This window comes from Crocuta crocuta, unplaced genomic scaffold (genome assembly GCF_008692635.1).
Source record: "Crocuta crocuta isolate KB4526 unplaced genomic scaffold, BGI_CrCroc_1.0 scaffold130, whole genome shotgun sequence".
Taxonomy (NCBI): domain Eukaryota; kingdom Metazoa; phylum Chordata; class Mammalia; order Carnivora; family Hyaenidae; genus Crocuta; species Crocuta crocuta.
Window position 1 is genome coordinate 14,049,727 of NW_027527920.1, and position 27,672 is coordinate 14,077,398.

General features: G+C 43.1%; 1 protein-coding gene across 5 annotated transcripts in view; it reads right to left on the reverse strand.

Moving 5' to 3' along the window:
• Nucleotides 1-7,204: 7,204 nt before the first annotated feature.
• FAM81A (family with sequence similarity 81 member A) overlaps nt 7,205-27,672 on the reverse strand; it is a 125,592-nt gene continuing 105,124 nt past the window's right edge. For all 5 annotated transcript variants that reach the window (XM_077747839.1, XM_077747848.1, XM_077747829.1 and 2 more), the window contains 5 exons: nt 25,352-25,481; nt 23,781-23,887; nt 16,635-16,770; nt 14,876-15,071; nt 7,205-11,896 (listed from right to left, as the gene is read on the reverse strand). In XM_077747839.1, the coding sequence (XP_077603965.1) occupies nt 11,772-11,896; nt 14,876-15,071; nt 16,635-16,770; nt 23,781-23,887; nt 25,352-25,481 (694 nt within the window). In that variant the 3' untranslated portion in view covers nt 7,205-11,771. The remainder of the gene's footprint in view (nt 11,897-14,875; nt 15,072-16,634; nt 16,771-23,780; nt 23,888-25,351; nt 25,482-27,672) is intronic.

The following is a 27,672-nucleotide window of genomic DNA, read 5'->3' on the forward strand; positions in this document are numbered from 1 at the left end:
TAGAGCTATTGGGGGGGGGAGGGCGGGGCACAGCAAAAACCACAGGTGAGCTAAGGAGCCTCTTTAGGGAGAAAAGATAACAAGACCTGTTAGATCATTGTAGGAACTTCAAAGGAAGCCATTGACAGGTTTTAAGGGGAGAAGTGACACCACCTGACAAAGTATTAGGACTACGCAGATCTGCTGGAGATCAGCGAACAGACTATTACAATCATCTCCTGATTTAGAAAAGTAGAGTAACTGTAGATTCTTCAAGAAGTTCCTATTTAGAAAAATAGGATTTCTTCTCAACTTTGCGCTGGCATCCCTGCCCAACAGCAGTGGTGTAATCAGTTCACGGGGAGCCGTGGGAATGGCAGGGGCTCCTCCTCTTCAGAGGGGAACAGAGAAAGCCCTCAGAAGCCAGTCTGATTCAGCTGAAGGGGACTCCCATTCCCCGGAGCAGAGCTACACCAAGTGATTGTTGGCTTGAAAACATTCAGGAGGCAAGTACAACAGAGTGTCCATCTCAGGCATAAAACACACACACGCGCGCGCGCGCACACACACACGTCTTTGGAACACTTAGCTTTGAGCAAAATACTTCCCAGTGAGGCCTCCAAGACAAATGAGCACTAAAGCAAACTGCAATTAAAGATTGGCTTCCTGGGATTAGAAGGACCAGCTCAAAAAACAAAAGCCAGAGAGGCCTGCATGAGTTATGGGCCTACAGAACAATAGCCTTTTGTCTGGTCTGGAAGGGAGTAGGTGTGTCCTTGTGTCCCAGAGGTAAAGCACCTGAACAGGAAGCGCCCCCCATAGGGGCCCAAGCCTCTGTGTGGAAACTGCTATCAAGTGGAGGAGACCTCGCAACACCCCAGCTCTGCCCCGCACTGAGTGGGCAGCCTAGGGCCGGTCTGGGCTGACCTCTCACTGCGTGGGTAACTGAGGGCCAAACTGGCTCCTCTGTGAGCCGGTGTCTCACCTCTAAATTGGGAATTGTCAGAGGGTCACAAGAGATTGTAAATGTGAGGAACATAGTGCAGTTCCTATCAGGGAGTCACTCAATTTATGTTATTTCTTTTTGCCTCCCCCCAGGTCCCCCCAAAACACGAAAAGCCAAGGCAAATTCCCAGACCGCTTTTCAGTCTGCCTTGCCTTTTCCAGGTCCGGGCTAAGGTGGTCTGTGCTCCCCACAGGAGGAGGAATAAGGACCGAGAAACCTGCCCCCGCCCCTCACAGCCCTCCACGTACGGCCCTTACCCGAAACACAGGCAAGGGAGAATGCCCCAGGCAAGCCTCCATGATGGGGGGCAAGGAAAGCTCAGGGGACCAGCCCACCTAAGCTGTCACGAGAACCAGCTCCTATAAACACAACAAAACTGTTACTCTGAAAGTCTTGCTCTACCAAATGAAGAAAATGCAAGGTCTCCTAAGAGGGCTTTGTGTTTCAAGAAAGACGAAATAAAGGATATTTTGTGGAAGAAAAGAGTTTTCCCAGGTGCTTGATACGTAAGCAAGGTCTGTTCAGGTTGAAAGGAGAGCACCCGCCCCAGGTCTCCATCTGCTCTAGGAGAGCTAGTCGTGAGGCCATGGGCCCCAGACCCCAGAGGGTCTGGACACGCTGCGTGTGCAGAAAGCTGCAGGGAGTCTGGGGAGCCCACTGGCATAGAACACCCCCCTCACACATACCCCCCCCACACACACACAGGGAGTTGTGCAAAAGGAAGCCCAAGGACAATCTGAAAAATCACGCTGACAACCTGTGGAGCCACCGGGGGCCCAGACGTCTCCATCCCAGCCCTCCCTGGGTAGAGTCAATTCAGCTTCTCCTAAACTCCCAGGCCTGTGTCCTCACGACGAACGTACGTTGCCTGAAGTCATTGGACACTAGTCCTTCCATGGAAGGAAGACAAGGTGCTACTGTTCCCCTTGTCTTTCATTTGTCTGAAGGACGAGCACCAGGACACCCGAATCCAAACCCCTCTTGTCTGGTCGGTGCAGGATAAACACCGTCCTCCACCCCCGGCCCCCTTCTCAGCCTCAGTGCCAGCTCTCCTGCCCCTCATCAGCCTGTCTCCTGGTCACACCTTATTACCTACTGTCAAATCACAGCGTGACACCCGAGGGAACTTTGGAGCCTGAGAATTTCGAAGCTGCCTCTGCCAGATTCATGGGCTTCCAAAACCTCCTCCCATACACCCTTGTGTAAGACATAGGTCTCCCCTTGGTGGGCATCTCCCCACACTAGGCTGTCAGTTTCAATCCAAGACCATGTACTCGTCCTGACCTCAGAACAGATCTCATCTCGGCTCCATAGATGCTGACTTTGTCCCCAGGTGACCTGACATTCCTGCTGCTTCAACTATACACACTCTGAATTTCAGAGTAACAAGGGAGCTCACCAAATCATTGACTCTATGACGCCTGAATCCCTGTGTCGTAATTAGGGGAGCGTGTCCTCCTTGACAAGAAGCGTAGCCCAGAGGGACCAGCCACCACACTGTTCAGGAAGGAGTCCTCCGAGTGCCTAGCTCATCCTTTGGAACACAAAAAGCCAGCCCCTCCCTCTTCCTTGGGGTAGCCATCCCAGGGTCAAGACACTTACCTGCCTCCTTCTTGTTCTTCTCCTGGCTGGACATCTCCAATCCCTCCACGCTGCTTGGAAGCTTGGTTTTCAATCCACTTACCAGCCTACCTGCACTCCTTTACGCACACACTGGGCTCACTGGGCTTTTCACACCCTAATGTGTGTAAAAATCACCTGGGCTCTTCTCCTTCCCTCTCAGGTCTGGGTGGGGCCCAGGAGTCCCAATTTCTAACAAGCTTCAGATGCTGCTGGCCACCACTTTGACTCATAAGATTTCCACTCGGGATGGACTATATCCTCAGAATCATCTCTTCTTAGAGACATGGCCAGGGTGCCATGGGTGGCTCAGTCGGTTAAGCATCTGACTCTTGGTTTTGGCTCAGGTCATGATCTCACCATCTGAGGGATCCAGTCCACACTGGGCTCTGTGCTGAGGAAGGTGCAGAGCCTCCTTGGGCTTCTCTCTCTCCCTTTCTCTCTCTGCAACCCCTCCCCCAACTCGTGCTGTCTCTCTCAAAATAAATAAATAAAACTTTAAAAAAAAGAAAAAGAAGCATGACTCTTGGGCCCCATCCAGATAGCCTCAATCAGAATCTGCATTTTAACAGGATCCACAGGTTTATAGTATCCCCTCGAAAGTTAGAAAAACAAGCTGGCATCCGTGGCATATGAGAATCACCTGGGAAGTTGGAACGCACTCTCATGGCCCGGCCCCACCCAGACCAATTATATCAGAGGATGGGATCCAGGCATCCGCAGTTTCAAAGCTCCCCAGGTGACTGCAATGTGCAGCCAGGGTTGAGAGCCCTGCCACGGAGCATTTAAAGTGCAGGCCTAGGCTTGAGGCCTCTGCCAGAAAAGGGCAAGGACATGCTGTCACCTTTAGCTCCTTGGGTCATGGCCGGAGGTCCTCTTTGCTTTAGGCAACCATCCACAATGCTCACTTCTTTTGAAGCAATACAGAGTAGTGGTTAGGAGCGTGATTCTGGAATCAGGTAGACCAAGAGTTAAATTCCGCTTCCAATACTTATTAGCTGCATGACCTCAGAAAATTTCCCTAATTTCCTGGGCCTCGTTTCTTTGTGTGCAAAATGGAGCTAAGATATTACCTACCTCCTAAAGTCATGGTGAGGGGTGCATTAAATGAGAAAAAGTATATAGAGTTCTTAGCATGGCCCCAGCCCCAAAGAAGTGCTCAGCAATGGTTAGTTGCTGTAACTAATGCTGATGCCAAAACTCTTGGACATTTTCCTGAGCCACTCGTATCCTGGCTAAATTCTAGAGTGCCCAATTGAGAGCCTGGAAGGTGCCTGGGGCAAGGACAAAGCCTGCTCAGTCCTTGGTAGGTGTGGGGATCAGTGATAGCACACACTCAAAAAACGTAAGCCAGTGGTAGAGGTGGTGATGGTTTATCAGAGAGCCCAGGCTGGGAAGTTCCAAAGAGCCACACAGCTCCAGACACAGGTGTGGAGAAAGCATGATAATCACAGGTCCAATTTCCTCTCCTTAGTCGGGGGCCATTCAGGAAAGCGGAGACCTCACTAGATATTTCAAACAGGGAATTTAATGCAGGGAATTGGTCACCCAAGATGTGGAAATGAGAAGGCAAGAAAGGACGGTGAGATGTTCAGAGGTTATAGCAGCAGGAAGCTCCTACTAACCGTGTACCTAGAGTTAGCAGCTACATGGACACTGAATGCCTGAATTATACATAGATTTATTTGCTAGAAAAAAGATGTAGGTAAATTCTTCCACCAGGTGTCTGCCTGGCTGCCTCTTACCTTCATCAGGTCTTTGCTCCTCAGCAAGCCTTTCCCTGCCATCCGGTTTCCACTTATAGCTCCCTTCCTGTCCCTCCCTCCCCTGAGCCCCTGCTGTATCTTCCACCAGAGCTCTTAGGATCATCTGACATACTTGGCATTTCCTTGTTTGCTTGTTTTCTCTCCCCACCTCTACCTCATGCTGGAATTGAAACTCCTTACAGGCAGAAATTTTGATCTTTTTTATTACTGCCGTGGCCCAGCCAGTGCAGAATAGGTACTAAATCACTAGTATGGTTACAGCCTATCATCTTGGCGTAGTATTACTTCCCTGCAAAGCCCACTGCTAACTTCTCGGGCACTCTGTTTCCTGTTCCAGAAAATGAGGGAATGAAGGTCAGTGATCTCCGAGGGTCTTTCCACTAAGGCGCTCCTTGGCTGTGGTTCTTCCTACTGAACCAGATTCTCTCGGAGTTTCCAGTAACCACACAGGGGCAGCAGAGGACAGCGAATCCGAGGGCTGGCCTGGCGGCAGGAGAGAGTCCCCATTCCCCTGCCATTCTTCCTCCGGTCTCAAAGAGGAGTCAGATCTCTTCTTTATGTGTGTCCCAACCTAGTTCTAGGAAGAATTAAGTCACAAGTCTGAAAATGAAACAAAGCGTGGCAATTAGGGATAAAAACAGACCAGAGACTGTCTAAAGCAATCAGACAACGCTGGAGATAAGCTAATTATGGTAACCGAGCACTGAATCTAGCTCCAACTTTCTAGACATCAGGGCAGGGCAGCAGTTAGGGTTAGGTGAGTGAGGCACACTCTTGAGACGATCAATGTAAGGAGCAGCCAAAATCCTGTCATCAACATAAATAATATGTTGGCGAAATATTTCTAAAACTCTACATAAACAACAAGCTCCACAATACACAAAATGTCAAAAATTTAAAATTATATGCAATATGTATTTAGGGACACAGAGTTTTCTGTTTTGCCTCAGTTCCAAAATGGCTCTGGGCAATGTGGTTGAATCTAGTCTTTAACGTTTGAAATGTTGCTCATCATGCATTTTTTTGCATCAATTTTGATCCTTAAAAATACTGTGTTAACACATTATCGTAATTACAGTTCTTGGTGTCCCTTTATATTTTCCAAGGCAAGGAGGTGCCTGGGTGGCTCAGTCAGTTAAGCGTATGACTTCAGCTCAGGTCATAATCTCACGGTTTGTGGGCTTGAGCCTGTCTGGCTCTGTGCTGACAGCTCAGAGCCTGGAGCCTTCTTCAGAGTCTGTGTCTCCCTCTCTCTCTGACCCTCCCCTGCTCACACTGTCTCTCTCTCTCTCCTAGAAATAAATAAAAATATTTTAAAAAATATTAAAATTTCCAAGGTGAATGCCTCACTTTGCCTGAACCCAATCCCAGGCCTGATTGGTCCTTCTCACTAGGGCGCCTCGTCTGCAGCACTCAACAGTCCCCTGGCTGATAACCCCTTGCCAGGCACATGCCTTAAACGTCCTGGTGCCAAAGTGGCAGACATGCACCACACAGCCCCGCCCCTTGGCTGACATCCTTTGGCTCTTCCCCTTGAGTCTGGCACCAGCCTCCCCATCCTTCTCAGTACAACACTCCCAGCAGCAGTGTCTACTGATCAGAGCCAACAAGTGAGACCAAACCTTACAAAGATCTGTGAAATGATCTCTAACAGGGACGACGGACATAAGATTATAGAGATGAGGGGCACCTGGGTGGCTCAGTTGGGGTTAAGTGTCCAAACCCTTGCTTTCAGCTCAAGTCATGACCTCACGGTTTGTGAGATGGAGCCCTGCATCGGGCTTTGCGCTGTCAGTGCAGATTGTCTGCTTGGGATTCTCTCTCTCCCTTTCTCTCTGCCCCTCTCCTGCTCGCTCACTCTCTCTCTCTCATGCTCTCTCTCAAAATAAATAAGTAAACTAAAAAAAATAAATTGTAGAGATGAGACATAAGGAAAGTTCTGGGTCCAAATCGCATTCTAGGCGGACAAATGAAGGTACAGAGTTTGGACAGAGCAGTCAGTTGAAGGAGCAAGGAACTTACTACTCTAGACCAGGGCTATCCAACAAAACTTTCTGCAATAACAGAAATGTTCTACGTTTGCATGGGACAATACCACAGCCACTAACCACAGGTGGCTACTGAGCACTCGCAATGTGGCCAGCGCAACCAAGGAACTAAACTTTTTAATGCATTTAATTCTGATTAATGTCTATTTAAACTTAAATGGGTTAAGGGCTAGTGTATTACAGTGCAGTTCTCCATCAGCGAGTCTCAAATTTAACTTGCAATAGAATCATTAGCAGGACTTGTCAAAGCAGATTGCTGAGTCCATCTCAGAGTTCCTGTTCAGGGCTCTGGGATGGGGCTGAGAGCTTACACTTCTAACAGTTCCAGGTCATGATGATGCTTCTTATCTGGGGATACGTTGAGAATCACCGCGCTACACGGTATTCTGGTTCCGAACAGTTGTTAGATATTGAACAAATCACCTTACATATAGGTGTTGGCTTTCTTGAAGCAAAATGGTAGCCTAGACTTTGAAGATGGGTTAAGTATGGGTTGAAATCCCTGCTCCTCCATCAATTAGCTGTTATGTCCTTTGTTTCATTTTCAACTTCTGTATACAGTTGACCCTTGAACACTGCAGGGGATTTAGGGGCATCAACAACACTCCTCCATCTCCCCTACACAGTCAGAAGTCTGCATACAACTTTTGACTCCCCCAAAACTTAACAATTACTGTTAAACTACAACAACCTACTGTTGACCAGAAGCCTTACTGATAACATAGTCAAGTAACACATATTTTACAACTTATACATATTATATACTGTATTCTTACAACAAAGTGTGCTAGAAAAAAGAAAATTTTATTAAGAAAACCATAAAGAAGAGAAAATACATTTACAGTACTGTACTGTATTTATTAAAAAATCCACGTGTAAGTGGATTGTGTAGTTCAAATCTGTGTTGGTCAAGAGTCAACTGCAGTATTAGTCAAAGTTTAACTTCTCTCTCTGCTCCATCCACAAAATGGAAATAATAGTACACACCAAGTAGGGTAATTACAAAGATTAAATGGTATATATGCCACATAGCTAGAAAAGGCCATTCAATATAAGTTTTTAAGATCATGTCTTGCTCAGAAAGTGTACGAGATTATATATGTGAACATGTAATTTGTAGCACAAGCAAGGATCATTTCCACAAAACAGCTATCAAGATTACCCAGTGCCAGTGCATCAGTGATCTATGACTGCATATAACAAATTACCCCAAAATGTAGCCATTGAAAACAACAAGAATTTATTATCTCACAGCGTCTGTAAGTCAGACGTCTGGGCCTGGCTTAGCTGGGTAACCTCTGGTTTATCTCTCATGAGGTTGCATCAACGCTGCCGGGGCTGCAGTCTCACCTGAAGGCTCAACTGGAGGGCTAAGGAATCCATCTCCTTTGTTTTGTTGTGATAAGATAATATGTACATTTTAGTAGTTTAACCATTTTTAAAAGTATAGTTCTGTGTCACTAAGTATATTCACATTGTTTGCAACCATCCTCACCATCATCTGCAGAACGTTTTCATTTTCTCCAGCTGAAACTCTGGACCCAGCTGATACTAGCTCCCCATTCTGCACCCCACCCCTAAGCCCCTGGCAACTATCATGCTACTCTGTTTCTATGAATTGGACTCTTCTATGTACCTCATCTGAGTGGAAATCTACAACATTTGTCCTTTTGTGACTTGCTTATTTCACTCAACAAAACCTCCTCAAGATTCATCCATGCTGTTAATGTGTCAATTTCTTGTTATGGCTGCATAGTATTCTATTGTATATATATTTGCTTATCCATTCATCAATGCACACTTGAGTAGCTGCCACCTTCTGGGTCTGATGCCACCCATCCCAGCCCTCTCAACACTGGCCCCTCAGTGGATGTGGCTTCTCCCAGGCTCAGTCCTGGGGAAGTCATGCCTGCCCTGGGGATGAGACTAACTAGCTTGAAGTGCTGCCTAGCACTTCCCCAGACTCAGAGACTGACCCAGTCTGATCCTATCTACTTATCTCTGCATACAGGCTGCTCTTCTGTGTCTCAGGCTGGGATATCACTTTCTTTGGAGTGATAGAGTCACTTCCTATAAATGATCCCAGCAGGCAATGGGATGCTCTGAACCAAAACATGGGCCCTCCATTTACCTGCTGTGTCACACTACCATATCACATATATTTCACCACTTAATACCCAAGATTGCATTAACTACTTCAGCATTTCAAAAATTATAAACTAGTCACTTCTTTTACATAATTATGATCTCCCTTCTGCAGATGAGAAAACTGAGATTCAGAAAGGTTAAGAGAACTACTTAAGTTCACACGGCTACAAGAGGGCAGTGACAGAAGAACTCCATACAGTTATCATTGAGTTTCCAGGATGCCATGAGTGGTTTGTGGGGTTTTTTTCAGGCTGAAAGCTGAGTGGGATAACCATAGGTTAAAGGGAATCATTTTCTGTTCAGCTGTCACCCAACATAACTCATCTCCCGGTGCTCCAAACCACAGCCCACGGCCTAGGACGGCCCAAGCACAGGAGATGAAACGTCTGGGACCCTACTGTACTATGGCACCAACTGGCCCCACCTCCACTGCTTCCCCTGATAAACCAGAGAAAGATATCAGACCCAAGTGAAGATGGTAAGATGCCTCTCTTGGGTGTTTGGAACTGGGGCATTTAAAAGCAAAGGGACTCGGGCGGTGGAGCTGTAAAGTCATGTAGAGATGGGACGCCGTCAGTGGCCTGGCAAGTGAGTTATGTGGGAAGCAAGGCTGTATCTTTAGAGGTGGGACAGTGGCGTACTTGTTAGGTGCCCAATGAATGGAAGGAGGCTGCCTGGTTTGAATCACGGATCCCACTTACTAGCTGCGAGACTTGGGGCAAGTTGCCCAACCTTCAGGTGACCCATTTTTCTCATCTGTAAAACGGAGAAGTGAACAGTACTTAACTCATCGCCATAATGAACTGAGTGAACGCACACCAAGTTCACAGCACAGGCGCACACACACACCAGGAACCACCAGCCGGCATCATTCTGCCTTGGAGGCCCACAGATGGAGCAGCTCCCCGTGACTTTCCAGTTCCCAGTAGGTTGCCTCACTCTAAAAAATCTTTTAAATTTAAAAATCATACACCACATTTATTTGGAAATTTTATTCTTTTTATTGCAAATTTCTGGTAAAGGAAAGAACACGGAAGCTGATCCTCATTTAAACTTTGGTCGTAAGAGTACGCTGTAGCTCAATGGTTACAACCTTGGCAGCCTTTGACTCACCCAGGGGCCTTGGACACCTTACTGATGATGTCTGCCTCCCACCTCCCAGAGGGTCTGGCTTAATCGGTCTAGGAGGGCAGCCTGGGCATCAGTGGCTTTTTGAATCCCCTCTGCAGATAATTCCAACACGTGGCCAGGGTGGACCCTGCCAGAGCTCAAGGCATGAGGCCGGCTGCGTGGGAAGCGCCGGGGCAACGTCAGCGGACAGCCACCCATCACCTGCTCATGTCACCCCACACCCCAAGTGCAGCTGGCCCCCATCCCCACTCCCGTCCTTCTTCCCAAATGTCACATGTGCTGACTCCTCCACCTCCTCAGAGACCACAGAGGAGAGAGACACCAGAGGGGGAGTGACTCTCTGTGCTGTAGCTAGCACTTAAACAGGGGAAACTGTACTAAATGTGGTTCCTCTATCACAGAAAGAAATTCACTTTCTGGTTGCAAATGAGTCTTAATCTTTGTTTTTTTCATTGTCAAGTGGAACTAGTCTTCCTATAGAGAGAGATGCAAAGATTTGTGACAAAATAAGGAAATATGTGTTGGATGACACATTCCTTAGATGATTCCTCAGGTCCAAATTAAAAAGTTTTGTCAAGCCTAAGAAGGTAGAAGACTGTGTAGTTTAGCAGCATATTTTATATGGGTAAACAGTAATAGCCAGTTATATAATTCATGTATGAGTTATCCTAAAAATAGAAAATGTTTAATTTTCCTGAGTCCTTGGCAAACAACAAAACATTTTTTTTTTAATTTTTAAGAATGGTCTTCCTTTTCCTGGGCACCCTCACAGTTTAGGACAGTGTGTGTCTTACCATCAGGTTTTACATCTGCAGGTGAACAGATTCACTGGCGCCAATTTTCAATGACTAATCAAATATGGAGATTGAAAATAAAACACCCATCCTCTACAAAGCTGCTCAGAATGAAAGTTTCTTGACAGTGTTATAAATGCAATATCAATTTGATTCTCTGCCATACAAAAGTATGAATTTCTATTCCATTAATAATACTGAATGATTAATGTCTTAACAGTGATAAAATTTTTAGAACATTTAAAAATTACATAGGATCCCATTTTTACATCATAATTCTGATGTATTATCATGCCTTCTATTTTGTCTGTAAAACTTTTATAGGATACAGTGCATTGACGTGGTAAAACCAAGGCACAAGAATACAGTTACAATAAGTGTATATAAACCTTAGCACTTTGTGCCAATTTTGGAAACATTTAGAGAGGAGATCATAAAGCCTGAAAAATTCTCACATTCTATTATGATTAACAAACAATTAATTGTGCAAGAAACAGACTATTAACCACCATTCCATTATTAAATATATGGCTATCGCTATACAGGCTGTGGATAATTGAAAAAGTTTTCAATATTAAAACCTGGTTTAATTAGGTGGTCAATGTAGATATTGTGCCTTGCATTTCTAGATAATTGTCTTAAGTTCCCATTTTAATCCACAATGTATATGGCAGTTATCAATTTTTAGGCTATTTTCATCATGTAAATGATGAAGGGGGGTTCCAAATGTTAAATCCCTTCTCTCTACAAAAGACAGAAGATTTACAAGAAGGTAACCATATAAGAAATGCACAGATAACAATCATAAAATCCAAATATGGACTAAGAGGCTGAATTCTAATCTACCAGGACATTCTCTTAATTTAGGGTAAGGAGCAACACATTCCTGTGATAATTCATTAGTTTCTTAATTTTTAAAAAAATCACCATGACATTTTTCAAAATAGTAAGTCTTGGCTAGAGCATCAAGCATGGAAGGAAGGTTAAGTCTTTTCATTCATAAAATGAAGGGGATAAAAGCCTTTCAAAATCCAGGGGCAGGGAGGATATTCCATTGAATTTAGAGAAGTGGAATAAAGTGGTAAAAGCTGTATTTAATACTTTTAAGGAAAGTGTTTTTGAGACTCAAGGTAAACGCTTAGACCCATGAAATCACATTTCTTGGCACATGCACGCCATGAATAGAACAATCCTGAATGCAGTGACAGCCTGGCTACACAGGTATCTAGCTCTAGCCCCACTGGCAAAACCATGTTTGAGGTCCTTATCCCAGCCCCCTTCACATGGGACCTTCTGGCTTCTGCATTTGTTGGATTTGCTTCTGCAGCTGGTCCTTGTCCAACTTCATCTTGGCTTCAAGAACTTGCCTGAGGGATCCTATGCTTTCATAGATGGCTGTAAACCCTTTAAGAAGAGGTAAATTTCACAAGAGTTAATATTAAAAACCAACGTGTGTCAAAGTCTACACCATATGGTAATAGATGATTTGGACAAACGCTATCAATAGACGCTAAAACTAATGAAGTACAAGTTTGATAGGGAACATCGTTTTGGAGTATCTCCCTACAGATTACTTTTTAACTACAAAGGGAGAAGGGAACTATTAGAATGGAGAAACCTGGCAGATACCACTTTAACCAAGGGATCAAAGCTGACGTCACCAAAGCAGGAGAAACCAACATCAGGTAGCCCCCTGATAAGGTTCCCTGATAAGTGAAGGACACACTGCTTCTGTGACATTTCTGTCAAAAATGCACAAGCTGAGGGATGCCTAGATGGCTCAGTTGGTTAAGTGTCCAACTCTTATTTCAGCTCAGGTCATGATCTAATGGTTTGTGGGGATGAGCTTGGGATTCTGTCTCACCCTCTCTCTCTGTCCCTTTCCCACTTACGTGCACGTGCACTCTTTCTCTCAAAATAAATAAATAAACATTTTTTTTAAGTGCACAGCCTGAATCTAATTAAGAGGAAGCAAACAGACCCAATCTGACATTCCACAAAACACTGGCCTGTATTCTTTCATGATGTCAACATCACTGAGAAACTGGTCTAACCTAAGACACTAAATACAGGAAGAAAGACAATAACTAACTATGCTGTATGATTCTGGAATAGAACTTAGACTAGGAAAGGTCTGCTATAAAGGAAACAACGGTTAAAGTTGAAAACTGAATACTGAAAAAGTTTTCAACAATATTAGACTCTATTATATTTATTTAAGAGAATGTTCTTGTTCTTAGGGTATATAGACTGAAATAATACAGGAGTAAAAAGACATCATGACTTCTGCAACTTACTCCCAAATTATTTAGGGAAAAAATTATATTTACACACACACACACACACACACACACACAGTCACATCACACAACGAGATTAAGCAAATTTTCAAAATGTTAACAACTGGTTAATTTCTATGAAAGATAATACAGAGTTTTGGGGCTACTGCTTTTCTAAATTTGAAATAATTTAAAAAGAAAAAGCAAAAAAAAAAAATTCCCCTATCAAAAAAGCATTTCATATTATTCTGTATTTCTGTGGGTTTTTTAAATAAATGTTTAAAAGCTTCTGTCTTCATTAGTAAATTTAGAATTTTCTCTAAAATCTTTCTCTATATGACAGTTAATATCATATAAGGAATAAGTAGTACTTATTTTAAAAATGTTCTTACTGAATAGAAAGATACAGCATATAAAAGAGTGGGTTACAAATCCGCATGGGCTTCGATTTGAAAAAGCACATACACGTGGTATATGCATAGAAAGATTTATATAAAGATGACAGCTGGGTGAGAGAAGTTACAAGTATTTAAAAAATATTTTGTGCTTTCTTATTTTCCATTAAGAAACATATTGTTTTTAGAATAAGAAAAAGTAAATATTTTTATTTTTAAGAAGGTCCTGGGGACCCTGGGTGGCTCGGTCAGTTAAGCGTCCGACTTCGGCTAAGGTCGCGATCTCGCGGTTTGTGGGTTTGAGCCTTGCGTCGGGCTCTGTCCTGACAGCTTGGAGCCTGGAGCCCGCTTTGGATTCTGTGTCTTCTTCTCTCTCTGCCCCTCCCACGCTCGTGTTTTCTCTCACTCTCAAAATAAATAAACATTAAAAAAAAAACACTGATGAAATATTCATATACCATATTCTAATAGCCCCAAAGACAAAGAAAATTCATTTTTACCTTCACAAGTTCTTCCATTCATAAATTTTATTGTGACTTCTACTTAAGTAAAATAATAAAACTTTTGGTGGTAACAACAAAACTATTCTTGGGATAACTAACTACTTGTATTCCCATGCGGCCAAAGTAGAATGATTCTGGAGAGGGAAATTATGGAATCAGGAATTGGAGGAAGATGGAAGATAACGCAGTCCCCCCTGTCATGCTGTCGGACTGTCTTCTCTTTCCTGACCATACCCAACCAGCCTCCACTTGAATACTTCTGGTAACAAAGATCTCTCAGGCTCACAAGCCACCAGTGTCTTTTTTAAAAAGAACTCATTACCTGAAGACATTTCTGCCTTGTGTTAAGTTAAAATCTGTCTTCAGGTAACTTCCACTTCTCTTACTGGTTCTAGGTCTGTACTCCTAAACTCACAGCGTAACTAAGTCTAGCCCCGCCTTTATAGGCAACAGTACTTCAGACCTGGAATATTGCTTTAACACTTCCTTCTACACAAGTGTGAATTAATGGGCCCTGATGACTTCTGAGTGGAAGAAAATCATTTATTGCTGTGGTAGCATACTGCCAGCAGTAATAAAAGAAGGCTTCAAAAGTCCCTCAAAGATACGTGTTTATTTCTGAGACACACTGACAGTGGCTATAAACAGAGAAGAACCCTCAGATGGCATTAAAGAAAATGCAGATCAGGGGCGCCTGGGTGGCTCAGTTGGTTAAGCGTCCGACTTCATCTCAGGGCATGATCTCACAGTCTGTGCGTTTGAGCCCCATGTCAGGCTCGGTGCTGGCAGCTCAGAGCTTGGAGCCTGCTTCAGATTCTGTGTCTCCCTGTCTCTCTGACCCTCCCATGCTCACGCTGTCTCTCTCTGTCTCTCAAAAACAAATAAATCTTAAGAAAGAAAGAAAGAAAGAAAGAAAGAAAGAAAGAAAGAAAGAAAGAAAGAAAGAAAGAAAGAAAGAAAATGCCTATCAGTTGTAAGCTGAGCAATTTTCATTAGCTTGCCAGTCCATCATGGTGGCTTTCCATGTACTTGGAAGTGACCCAACATTTTAGTTCACTAGAGCACAGCTATTGAGAAAATCACCTAAGGACATTTTATCGTTATTACCATCAGGCGGGGTCATAGGTAGTTGCAGGGGATGCTCATTAATTGGTTTTCAGATCACAGTGAAAATAACACACGAGAGCTGTTTTCTTTTTGGCCTACCAGCATCAACTTCTGCCTTCATTTCCTTCATGTCCTCATTCATCTGTAACTCCAGCTTGCTGATGCGCCCATGAACCTTCTCCTCTTCCTGTTTTGTCCTCTGCACTTCCATATTCTTCTTCTGACTCTCTTCTATTTTGTCAAGTCTGGCTGACATCTGGCTCAGCTTCTTCTCCACGTCCCTTTCACTGGCTCCCTGAGATCCGTGATAAGAATTGCACCTGATTACTCCAAAAGCAAAGTCTATACTCCACTCGCAGCAGTCCTAGTACCATTTAACAACAATCTGCAGGGAACAGAATCGCCAAGGTGGCTTGTTGCTCACTCAGACATCCATTCTCCCCTGTTTCCTAACAGACCCCTGATTTTTATCTGGGGGTAGCTCACCCACATTTTCTATGGTCCCCTGAGTTTAGTGCAGCCATAAGGTTAAGTTCTGGCCAACGAGATGTATGTGGCAGCTTCTAGGAAAAGCTAAAAAGCAGCTGAGGCATAAAAAGCAGCTCACTCCTTCCTTTTTCCTTCTGTTCCTGGAATTCAGATGGCTAAAGCACTAGCCATCATCTTGAACTATGAGAACAAAGGTCACTCTCTAGAATTGGCAGAGTTAAGCCACAGGGATCCTGGGTTGCTGAGGACTAATAAGCTACTACGTCAGAGCTGCATTCCCTACACCCAGACATCTTTTATGTGAAAGAGAAATAAGATGCTATCTTATCAAAGCTACCATTATCCTGGGGTTTGCTACTAGTTATTAACCAATCCACATGTAAAAGTGAACAGTGATCCAAAGACACAGAAGCCTACAAATGTAGTAGTATGCATCTAAGCACATCAATCAGTAGGTGTGATAATCTATGGGGGAGCACTTAAAGAAATATTTAATATATTAAATATTCTCTTTCCTTTTCTTTCCAGCATGCTTGGTTTTTACGGGAACCTGAATCTGCAGGTGAGCCTTGGAGGCCAACACACTGAGCCGTCAGTGGGTTACTGCATGACCTAGCTCTCCTGATGTGGTACAGTGCGGTCTGCAATTCAGCAGCTCCGCACGGAGAGCCAGCAGAGTGAGAGATGCAGACTGCACCAGACGCTTCTGCTCCATCAAAGTCCAACAGCAGGAAGCAGTGCAAGTGAAGAGAAGGGAGACGAAGAGGGTCTGGCTTAACAACCAAACCAAAAAAAAAGTTTGCCTGCCAAATACCAGTTTCAGAGCCTACTGACTTTGAAGACTACATGCAAGGCTTTCTTGACAGTTTTTTGGAGCAGTTCTGCAAACCTGAGTTCTAGGGGAGAGCGGGGTAGAAAGAGAAGGAAAATGGAGACGAAAACAGTAGATTTTGTTGACGTGTTGTGCCGTGACTGCGTGTACTGTGGTTACAGTGTGCTGGCGGGGCCTAGCGGGACAAACCTGCTCAACGCTGTGTTTTCCAGAAGATGAAATTAAACCAAACTAGGATAAAGTTAGTAGCTGTTAGTTTTATTTAGAAATGCAGGTGGACAGTTGGGTTCGCCAAAGTCTTGACATAAATTCATCTTAGCTGAAAGTACTAAAATTTTCGATTTAGCCTTTATTAACCAAAACAAGTCCAAGTGCTCTCTTTATAAGGAGTACGAAGAAAGGATTCTAAGGTAAGAAACAACTGAACAACATAATGTGGTGCTGAATAAATCAATGCTAGTTGCTAGGGATTATTCATAAACATTGCAGGCCCCCACTGAATAACTTCACTGTAGTGTGCCAAACATCAATACCTACACTGTTTTCCTTAACAACCAAGGAAAGCTGATCGATTTTCTGTAAAAGTTCTTTTTCTATCCGTTCTTGTTCCTGTTGCAACCAATTCCGTGCAGATAAAATCTCATTACTGAGCTCCTCAATCGTACCTTTAAATCTAAAATAAGAAAATTAGTAAGTTAGATGTAAAAAAATTTTTTTAAATTACATCACACAACCTCAGTCTCTGGCTATCAAATTTCTCATAAATATGTCAACATTAACCTCGGCTCCCTCAGAATTACAAGCTTACCTTTCCTTAGAATTGTCCTTAGCACTAAATCAGGGGTGGGGTGCCGGGAAGGAAGATACAACAGACAAGCACCTGCTAATACTTCCTACTGGTGAAGAGCTCATGGGGTGGGTGTTGAGGTGTCACACAGTGACACATAGCCACACCAGGTGCTCTTTGCCTTCAGAGGGTCCCCAGTGCTCCTGGCTCAGAGGACACAATATCTTGGCACCCTTCCAGTCTTCTCTTTTTTCCTGGGCTCTTCCTCCCTCTCCCTGTCATCTCCCAGGACTGGAACCTGGCCCCACTTCTCTCAAATGTTCTCAAAATTGCTCTTGCCCAATACAGATATTTCCTAATTTTAACCAAAAAGAAAATTGAAAGAAAAAAAAAACACCCTACCCTCCATTCCTCTGGTCCTTGTCTTTTCCAAATACATTAAAATTACACTCCACACTTGCTACCTCCTCTTCATTACTTTTGTATTATTTCTATTATGAAATAGAATGAAAGCAGAGAGAACATATGACTTAAATAATAATAGTGATAATAAAATGGAAACTGTGGTAGAAGACCCTAAATTATCTGCTATATGTTTTCCTTTTCTCTCCTATTAAGAAATCCTCAAAGAGGGGCGCCTGGGTGCCTCAGTCAGTTGAGCATTTGGCTCTTGATTTCAGCTCAGGTCATGATCCCAGAGTCATAGTATCAAGCCCCATGTCATGCTCCATACTGATCATGGAGCCTGCTTGAGATTCTCTCTGTCTATCTGTCTGTCTGTCTGTCTCTCTCTCCCTACCCTGCTGCCCCTCTCTCCCACTCATTCTCTCTCTCAAATAAAATAAAATAAAATAAAATAATAAAAAATTGTTTTTAAAAAAAAGAAATCCTCAATTGTGAGCTGGGTACATGGCTGTCTGGCCAGAGACTACATTTCCCAGCCTCTCTTGCAGCTAGGTATGGCCAAATGACCAGGCTGGGCAATGGGTCACAGCTGCCTGGACAGGAAGCAAAAGCCAGCAGCCCCACCTAGCTGTGGAGCTCAGCCTACAGCCCTGCCTGACCAGGAAGACTGACCATAGATGCTGCAACTTTAATGCATTCACTTATTCTAACAGTGTTCTGATGTAGTCTTTAGAGTTTCTCTATATAAGATCATACCATCTGCAAAGAGGAATAGTTTTACTTCTGTTTTTCTGATTTGGAGTGCTTTTATTCTTTATTCTTGCCTAAGTGCCCTGGCTAGGAGCTCCAGTACTGTGTTGAATAGAAGTGGAGAGAGTATACACCCTCATCTTGTTCCTGCTTTTAGAGGAGCAACTTTCAGCTTTTCACTGCTAAGTAGATGTTAGCTGTGGGTTTGTCATATATGGCCTTTATTATGTTGGGATACATTCCTTTTATACCCAATTTGTTGAGTCTTTATCAAGAAAAGGGTATCAAATTTTTTCAAATGCTTTTTTCCATATTGATATAATCATATGATATTTTATCCTTTGTTCTGTTAATGTGGTATATCATATTTATTAATTTGCATATATCAAACCATCCTTGCATTCCTGGGATAAATTCCATTCGCTCATGGTGTATGATCCTTTAAACCTGCTGTTGAATTTGGTTTGCTACCATTTTGTTAAGAATGTTTACATCTATGTTCATCAGGCATGTTGGCCTGTCTTTGGTATCAGGGTGATGCTGGATTTATAAAATGATCTTGGAAGTGTTCCCTCCTCTTTAATTTTTGGAGGGATTTGAGAACTATTGGCATTAATTTTCTTTAAATTTTGGTAGAATTCATCCATGAAGCCATCTGGTCCTGGGCTTTTCTTTGTTGGGAAGTGTCTGATGACTGATTCAATCTCCTTACTTGTTGTTGGTCTGTACAGATTTTCTATTTCTTCCTGATTCAGTCTTGATAGGTTGTATGTTTCCAAGAATTTATCCATTTCTTCCAGTTATCCAATTTGTTGGCATATGATGGTTTATAGTAATCTCTTATGTGGTACCAGTTATAATGACTCCTATTTCATTTATAATTTTATTTGAGTCCTCTTTTTTTTCTTGGTTAGTCTACCTAAAGTTTTGCCAATGTGGTTTATCTTTCAAAAAATCCCCAACAATTAGTTTTGTTAATTTTCCCATTTTTTTTAATAATTAAACTTTTTAGAAAAGTTTATTTACTTATTTTGAGAGGAGAAAGAGAGAGAGAGAGAGAGAGAGCACAAGCTAGGGAGGGGCAGAGAGAGGGAGAGACAGAATCCCAAGCAGGTTCTGCACCATCAGCGCCGGAACCTGGCGGGAACTCACAAACTGTGAGATCATGACCTAAGCCGAGCTCAAGAATCGGACACTTAACTGACTATGACATCCAGGCACCCCTTCCATTGTTTTTCTACTGTTTTCTATGCTCTATTTATTTTTGGGCTAATCTTTATTATTTCCTTCCTTCTGTTATTGTGGTGCTTGGTTTGTTCTTCTTTTTCTAATTCCTTGAGATATAAAGTTAGGCTGTTTATTCAAGATCTTTCTTTTTTCTTAATGTAGGCATTTAGTATTGTAAGCTTTCCTCATAAAACTGCTCTGGCTACATTCCACAAGTTTTGATACTTTGTGTTTCCATTTTCATTTATTTAAAGATTTTCTAAATTTCCCTTTTGATCTTCTTTGGCCCATCTGTTCAGGAATATGTGGTTTAATTTCCACATATTTGTGAATTTTCCAAGTTTCCTCCCATTATTGATTTCTAGTTTCATGCTATTGTGGTCAGAAAAGGTACTTGATATGATTCTGATCTTCTTTAATTTATTAAGACTTGTTTTGTAACCTAACATATGATCTATCCTGGAGAATAATCTGTTTACACTTAAGAGGAATTTGTACTCTGCTACTGTTGGATGGGAAGTTCTGTATATGTCTGTTAGGTTTCTAGTTGGGCAGGGCTTCTGCCTATGCTCTGAGGTCGGGGGATGGGGAATCACTGGCTTGGCTCCCCAGTCAGATGGGCCTACGAGCTAGGCTCTGCATTCAAGCAGGGCTCCTGGCTGGGCTCCCTGGCCATGTGGGGCTGCTGGGCTAGGCTGCACAATCAAACAGAGCCACTAACTGCACTGGGCAATTACCTCTGGTCAGCTAAGGTCTCAGACTGTGTTCCCTGGCTGGGCAGTGCTGCTGTCTGGCCTCCATGATTAAGGGCTGCAGGCTGGGCTCTACAATTGCACCCAATCGAGTGGGACCCCCAAGCTATGCTTCCCAGTCAATTGTTACTACTGGCTAGCCTCCAAGTTCAGCTGGCTTCAAGATTAGACACGGCCTTAGGCTAGCTCCATGATCGGGCAGGCTGCTGGTTGTGCTGCTCTGTTGAATGAGGTTCCTGGCCAGGCTTCCTGGCCAGGTGGCACCCGTCGCTGTACCTCACAGTTGGGTGAGGCTGGTGGCTGGGTTTTGAGAACAGGCAGAATCACTGCCTGGGCTTCTGTACTGGGGAAGGGTTACTGGCTGGGTTCCCTGCTTGGGCCAGGTGCAGGCAGTACTCAACAAGTAAGCGGAAGCAGGTGAGCTCCACTTGGTAAGCAAAGCTGTAAGCAGGGCTTTGCAACCAGGAAGTAACGTTGGGGGTTCCAAGGTCGTCTGGGGTCACTATTCAGGCTCCCCAGTCAGGTGGGGCTAGAGGTTACAGCTTTTATTTTTGATTATTATATTTTCTATAAGTTGTATTTGGTTGTTTTCAATTCTGACTGATCATTTTTGATAATCTCTCATTCCTTAGTCATACTTTCCAAGTGTGTGTGTGTGTGTGTGTGTGTGTGAATACTCACACATACGTATACATCATGTACGAATGTATGTACGTATATGGATACTTATTTTATCCAATAATTCCTATATATGCAGTATTTAGACATCTGATTCTGCTTTTCTCTGTTTCTCTTGACTCCATCACATATGTGACTTTTTTCTTTCTATTGTTTTACAATTTTTGATTATACATTCATGCTCCTTAGAACTAAGTCTACTTGTAGGAAGCCTTGAGGACTGGGCATTTACATTCCTTCTACCATGCCTCTTAGGCCACCATGCCTCTTAGGCCACCACCAAAAAAAAAAAAAAATCATTCTAAGATTAAATTAAGGTGAATTCTAGCTCTAAATCTATATAAAGACTGTATTGTAAGGGCACATGGCTGGTTCAGTCAGTAGATCTCAGGGTCATGGGTTCAAGCCCTATGCTGGGTATACAGCTTACTTTAAAAAAATAAGTAAAATAAAATAAAGGCTATATTGTAGTCTTGAATTTTCGAGGAATATCTTCTATCCTTCTACTCAGAGCCAAGATTTAGACAGGTGAGATTCCTTAGGCTCTCTTTGTGGAAGGGGCTTTTTCCCTAGTTCACCCAACCAGGGTTTTCCCTTTGTATACCCAACCTGACATTCTGCCCCAGGCTTTGTCCCCTGTCCCCTATGAAGAGCATTTGTGTCTAGACTTCTAGACTTTAAACTGTAGGAAGAAAAATAAAGATGTTCGTGTCTGTTGACTTATAATATCTCCTAAGGAAGTAATTTACATAGCAAAAAATACCAACATGTTTATTTTTTCCTCTGTGATGGAAGGAAGAGGATTGAAGAGATTTTTCTGTACTTGGCAAGCATGTAGGATCTATGAGGAGTGGTGACATAACTCAACGATTATATAATACAGATAATTAGAGGAAAAAGAAACATGCTTGTCATAAGAGAATTCCTGTTAACTCAGCAACAACCCTGACACAGCATTAAATATGGTGATAAGATATAAGAACCAGGAGAATGATTAATTTAAAAACTCCACAAGTCTCTAACAAAGTTCTATACTGAAATCATTGTTAAAAAACATATTAAGTCAAATATATGTACACGCACACAGAGACACATATAGTGACAACTGGCTCGGCTTTGGCAGGAAAATGCCAAGCTCATGAAGATTCCTGATGGGAAAAGATGTATGGTTTTGTGACTGAGCAGAAGGGCAGATGATGAGTTTCATTGTGGGCAAGTAAAGTTTAAAGTGTTACTATAACAAAATGGGAAAGGACAACACAACACAGGGTGTGGACTGGATAGTTAGTTGCACACCTCTCCCACCTATAGTACTGCAGCAATGTCCCCACCTGATGATGTCTTCATCTCTGCTTTGGCTCCCCCCTTTTTTAAAAAATTTTTTTAATCTTTATTTATTTTTGAGAGAGAGAGAGAGACAGAGCGTGAGCAGGGGAGAGGCAGAGAGAGAGGGAGACACAGGATCTGAAGCAGCTTTCCGGCTGTGCGCTGTCAACACAGAGCCCAAAATGGGGCTCGAACTCATGGAGCGCGAGATCATGACCTGAGCTGAAGTCGGATGCTTAACCAACTGAGCCATCCAGGCGACCCATGCTTTGGCCCCTTTTGATTCATTTTCTTTTCTTTTTTTTTTTTTTTAATGTTTTTACTTATTTTTGAAAGAAAGAGAGAGAGAGAGAGAAAGTGAGAGACAGAATACATAAGCAAGGGACAGGCACAGAGAGAGAGGGACAGAGGATTGGAAGCAGGCTCTACACTGACAGCAGAGAGCCCGAAATAGGGCTTGAACTCTTGAACCGGAGTTCAAGATCATGACCTGAGCCCAAGTTAGACACTCAGCCAACTGAGCTACCCGGGTGCCCCACCATTTTCTGATTGCCACCAAGGCCATTTAAGAATAATCTATAAATCTTATTATATTGTCCATCTGCCTCAAACCCTCCAGCGGCTATCCTTACTGCACTAAAGCCAGAGACAACACCCCTGCATGTGATCTACGTGGCCCTGCTGCCAGCCTGCCTCCTCCCCAGCCCTCACGTCCCCTCCATCCCTCTTCCAGCCACCTTCGCCATCTTGCAGCTTCCTGGATGCTACACTCCTCCATTCCATATGTTCTTACCTCACTCTTCACCTAGTGAATTCCATTTCTTCTTCAGCTCTTACTTCAAACACCCCCTCCTCAGGAAGGAGGGCCCTACCACCAGGCCTCAGAGCACCACTGTGTTAGCTTCCTGTGGCTGTGGTGACAAACTGCCACAGACTTGATGGCTTAAAACAACACGTTTATTCCTTCATAGTTCTGGAGGTCAGAGGTCTAAAATCAGTTTCACTGGACTAAAATTGAGATGTGAGCAGAAGTGGTTCCTTCCAGAAACTCTCAGAGGAGAATCATGGCTTTGCCTTTTTCAGCTTCTAGTGGCTGCCTGTATTTCATGGTTTGTGGCCCCTTCCTTATCCTCACAGTGCATCGCTCCAGTCTCTTCTTCCATTATCATATGATCTCTGATGACTCTGACCCTTCTGCCTCTCCCTTACAGACACTCTAGGGATTACATGGGGTCTACCAGGTGATCCAGGGTAACCTACCCATCTTAAAATCCTCAATCACATCTGCAAAGTCCCTTTTTGCCATATAAGGTAACATTCATAGGGATTAGGCCATGCTGATCCTTGAGGGACCATTTTCCAGCCTACCACAACAATGTACCTTTTCTTCAAAGCAATTATAACCATTAGTAATAATAAGACATACACTCACTCAAGTCACTATTTGATTAATGCTCATCAACTCCCTAGACTATAAACTCCACAAGGATAGGAACAGAGTCTGTTTTTCTTTATTTCTGGATCCTTAGCACCTAGGCCAGTGCTTACTATATATCTATTGGATGAATAGATAGATAATAACCCAACTACTAAAAACAATAATAAGGAATGCAAAGTGGCAACATGCTACAAGGAAACGTTTCCTCTTAACTTCCATTCTTGTTTTGTGCAATAAAAACGAAGGGGGAAAATTGTACTACTGAATAGGGTTATCAAGAACTTGAACCAAAAAAAAAAATTTATAAGTTGCCTACTTACTTTGTATCCAAAAGCTGCAGCTGGTGGTTACTGTCCCTGTGGGACATCTTCAGTTTGGTGCTTTGCTCTGAGATGGACAAGTCCACTCTGTTCAAAAGCTGGGAAATCTGGGAAAGAAACTTTGCTTGTAATATCACATCTAATCTTTGCAGAGGTAATTTCAGATCACATTTAGTAAGCTATATATTCTAGTCAATGACATTAAGATTCAATATAGTTTAATATATTCTTTTAGGAGTTCACCTCATCTTTCCACTTCCATTTTCTAACATACGCGCTCATCAGAAATCAAGATCAGGAGCGATGCCAACATTCATTACGCTCCGAGTACTTAACTGTATAGTTCTCTGATGAGCAAGACGAGTTCCTTCCCAGGCCCACTACTTCCACCTGCTAGCACAAAATATAGTTATGTTTACTTTGGAATTTCTACCATTAATGTGGCTGCTAGTCATAGAGAATGGAGCTCTTGTCACTTACAAAATCCTTTAAGGTCTCAGATTTACCTCCGTATCAAGTCAAGTCACTAGAAAATATAATTTGTAAATTACATCCCTCCTACTTCTTGTACCCAGCACTCACCCCTTTCCCTTGTCTTTCTATTAAAATGTAATAGAAACTAGTCCTATAGGAAATGTCTTTAGTTTCTTCAGGATGTTCAATGTTCCTCACTTACAGATTCATGGGACAAGTATTAATTAGATCCAGAACAAAGAAAAAGTATGTCTCCTCCTATAGATTTCTATTCGTATCTTACTTGGCTCAGCTACTGGGAGGCTTGGTATCTCTTGAGCTTTATTTTCTGATGTCGTAATTCTCTCCTTATTCTCTGAAAAAAAATTATTGGACTTTTGTTTTATTGTGGGTTTTTTGTGGCTTTATATCTGTGTCCTTCACATAAGTAGATTTAGATCTTTACTGAATATATTTTGAACACAAGTATTTTTACTTCAGCAAATTGACCAGATGCCCCTTTTTACTAGAATGGTCCCTCTTTACGTGAAGAATAGCAAGTAAGACAGATACTATAGTAGCAAATCCTAGAAGACAGGCCCCTTTATGGCCAAAGGAAACTTTTAAGTGGCCAAAAAGCAGACGGTGAAATGCCAAAAGTTTTGCTTTATGAAACGGATCTGTGTTTCAAGGTGGAGTACTCTAAAATTCACCAGCCAGCCTACTTCTAGCTTTCTCTGAATCCTTTCCCACAAACCACGAGTAGCACAAACCATGAGTTTTTGGTTTCCTGAACCAAAAATGCGGACAAGGCATATAAAAGAATGCCTGATCACTTACCTATGCAAGAAGTAGTTTTGGAGCCATAATTTACAATTTCTGGGATATATTAACTGTTTTAGGAATGAGGGGAAAGAACCTTTAAAACTAGGGTGGTACCAAAAACTCTGGCACTTTGATTGTCATACCCATGAAGGGCCATGGCACTGAAACAGTGGAAAAGAAGTGAGGAAAAGATACGCATGTGCTAGGTACTCCGGCTGGTTTCTCATCACCATGTTATCTTTAGCGAAGAACAAATTATCTACTTTTAAAAGGCTACCTGAAATAGGCCATACCTGCCCCTCTGCGTCTTTGATTTTTGTTTCCAAGATAAGTTTGGCAGCTTGCTGTTCTTTGTTCAGGTGCTGGAGCCCCTCATAAGTCGTTTTATGCTCTGCAGAGAGCCTGGCTATGCTGGCGTCACATCTGTCCAGGCAAACAACAAAGCTAACTCTTATTAAAGTTTAAAAACAAGTGCTGAAGCTCCTTGACATACTAAAAGGCACAACCCCACTTAAAGAAACTCTACTATGACTCGTTCTTTTACACAGAGGTTCAAATGAATATAGAGAGCTGCCCTTGTTATGGGTTTTAAGTTAAACCACAGGGATGTTGCTTAATAACAGTAGGGATGTAATCATCAAAGCAGCAAAGGCTTTACGATGCTCATGAGGACAAAACTGGACATGCAGTGAGAGCCCAATTACAGAAGGCTTAGTGTGCTGGACATGGCCTGTCACTCCTCAGTATCACCTCCATCCTTCCAAGTGCTCTGGGCCTTCGTTGGATCTTGAAGGCAACTCTTTCTACATTTGAAAGTACTATCCCTAACCTTTTATCGAATTGCCTTAAGGTGGCCAGCTTTGAGTGGGGTCCAGAGCACGAGAAGGCAGTGAAGCTGGGTCCGAGCTGCCACGTAAGCTGCTCTGCCCCTTGGGCCTTCCAGCTTGGCAGTGCCAACGGTGCCCAAAGCATCTGGGGCAGAGAAGCTGTGTGGGAAGCCTCTGTCAAACCCTAATAGGAAATTCACAGAAAAGCCCCTTAGGAATACGGAACTCAGTGTGCCTTGTTCCAACCCAATTATCCTGCTCTGAGAAGTAGCTGTTGCCTTGCTACTGGGCCCTGGTAGCAAATGCGTACCCAAGCATGAGACATTAAGTGACCATGCCATCCGGCCAGTCCATCGTGAGCACCAAGCCATAAAGGGGGCATATGAGCAGTGCTCCGTCTTCAAGGGGAAGGAAAACATAGACATCACACTTAAATAGGTCCCAAAGGCATAAGCAAATTGCGTGCGCCCACACTCCCCTGGCATACCCTCTTGCTTTTGCCAACTTTCCTTTGACTCACACACTTGGCCCTTGAGGAGTTCCTGATGACCACGTGAACCAGAGGAGGAAGAAGTCAGACCTGGTTTACGGAAGGTGCCAATATGCTGACACCTTCCAGAAGTAGACTAGTGACACTTAAAAGCCCACTAGAGAGTGGATCTCAAGGGAGAAGGGAAACTCTCACAGTTGGCAGAAGTTCAAACAATATACCTGCCTAGAATAAAAAAATAGCCAGATATTCATGATTAATGGCGAGAGATAAAGAAGAAACATATTGGAGGATTGGTGACAAGAGGCAAAGAGTTATATATTTCGATTGCTCAGAACTGACACAGCATTTTTGGGGCGCCTGGGTGGCTCAGACGGTTGGGCGTCTGACTTCAGCTCAGGTTATCATCTCACGGTTCGTGAGTTTGAGTCCCACGTCGGGCTCTGTGCTGACAGCTCGGAGCCTGGGGCCTGCTTCAGATTCTCTGTCTTCCTCTCTCTCTACCCCTCCCCTGCTCGCACTCGGTCTCTGTCTGTCTCAAAAATAGATATTTTAAAAAAAATTTTTAAAAACAACTGACAGAGCATTTGTGTTCCTTGTGAATGCTCTCTGTAACAAAGGGACAGAGGCCCAAAAATTGTACTTCCCAAACAACCTTGGCAGCTAGGTTCTGTTTCAGATTCTGCCAGTGACAGTCACTTATACAGAGAGGTGGAAGAGAAGGCCTTATATTCCCCTTGCAGGGGTGGACAGACATGAGGCAAACTGCACATGTGAGGCTTACAGCCACTTCCAGGAACACTCCTGTGAATCACTCACTCCCACGTTATAGGCAGCTGATATTCTCAATGGCTCCTTTCTGTGATTCTTCCTTGCCTGACTTTCCTGAAAGACAATAGCAGTTTCCTTCACTTTTCTTCCCTAAATCTGTCAATGGCTATGCAAACTCTAATCTCCTGGATTAAACCCCTTCCTGCTAAAATACTTAGAGTGGTTTCTGTTTTCTTGACTCAACCTGGATGCATATAGTCATTAAAATTTTAGAAGGAAGCATGTAAAATATTAACCAACTATCTCCAGATTATGTGTGATTTTTATTTTAGTTTTCATTCTTTTCTAATTGTACAACTTTCCTGCAATAAGTATGTATAATTTTTCTGATGAGAAAAATAATTCCACAAGGAAAACATTTCAATCAACAGCCATGTACAAGGAATGGGTTACAATTTTATGGAATATGCACTATCCCACCATCCTTCCGAGGGGTCCCCATGGAGCAGAAATGAGGCTGGACTAC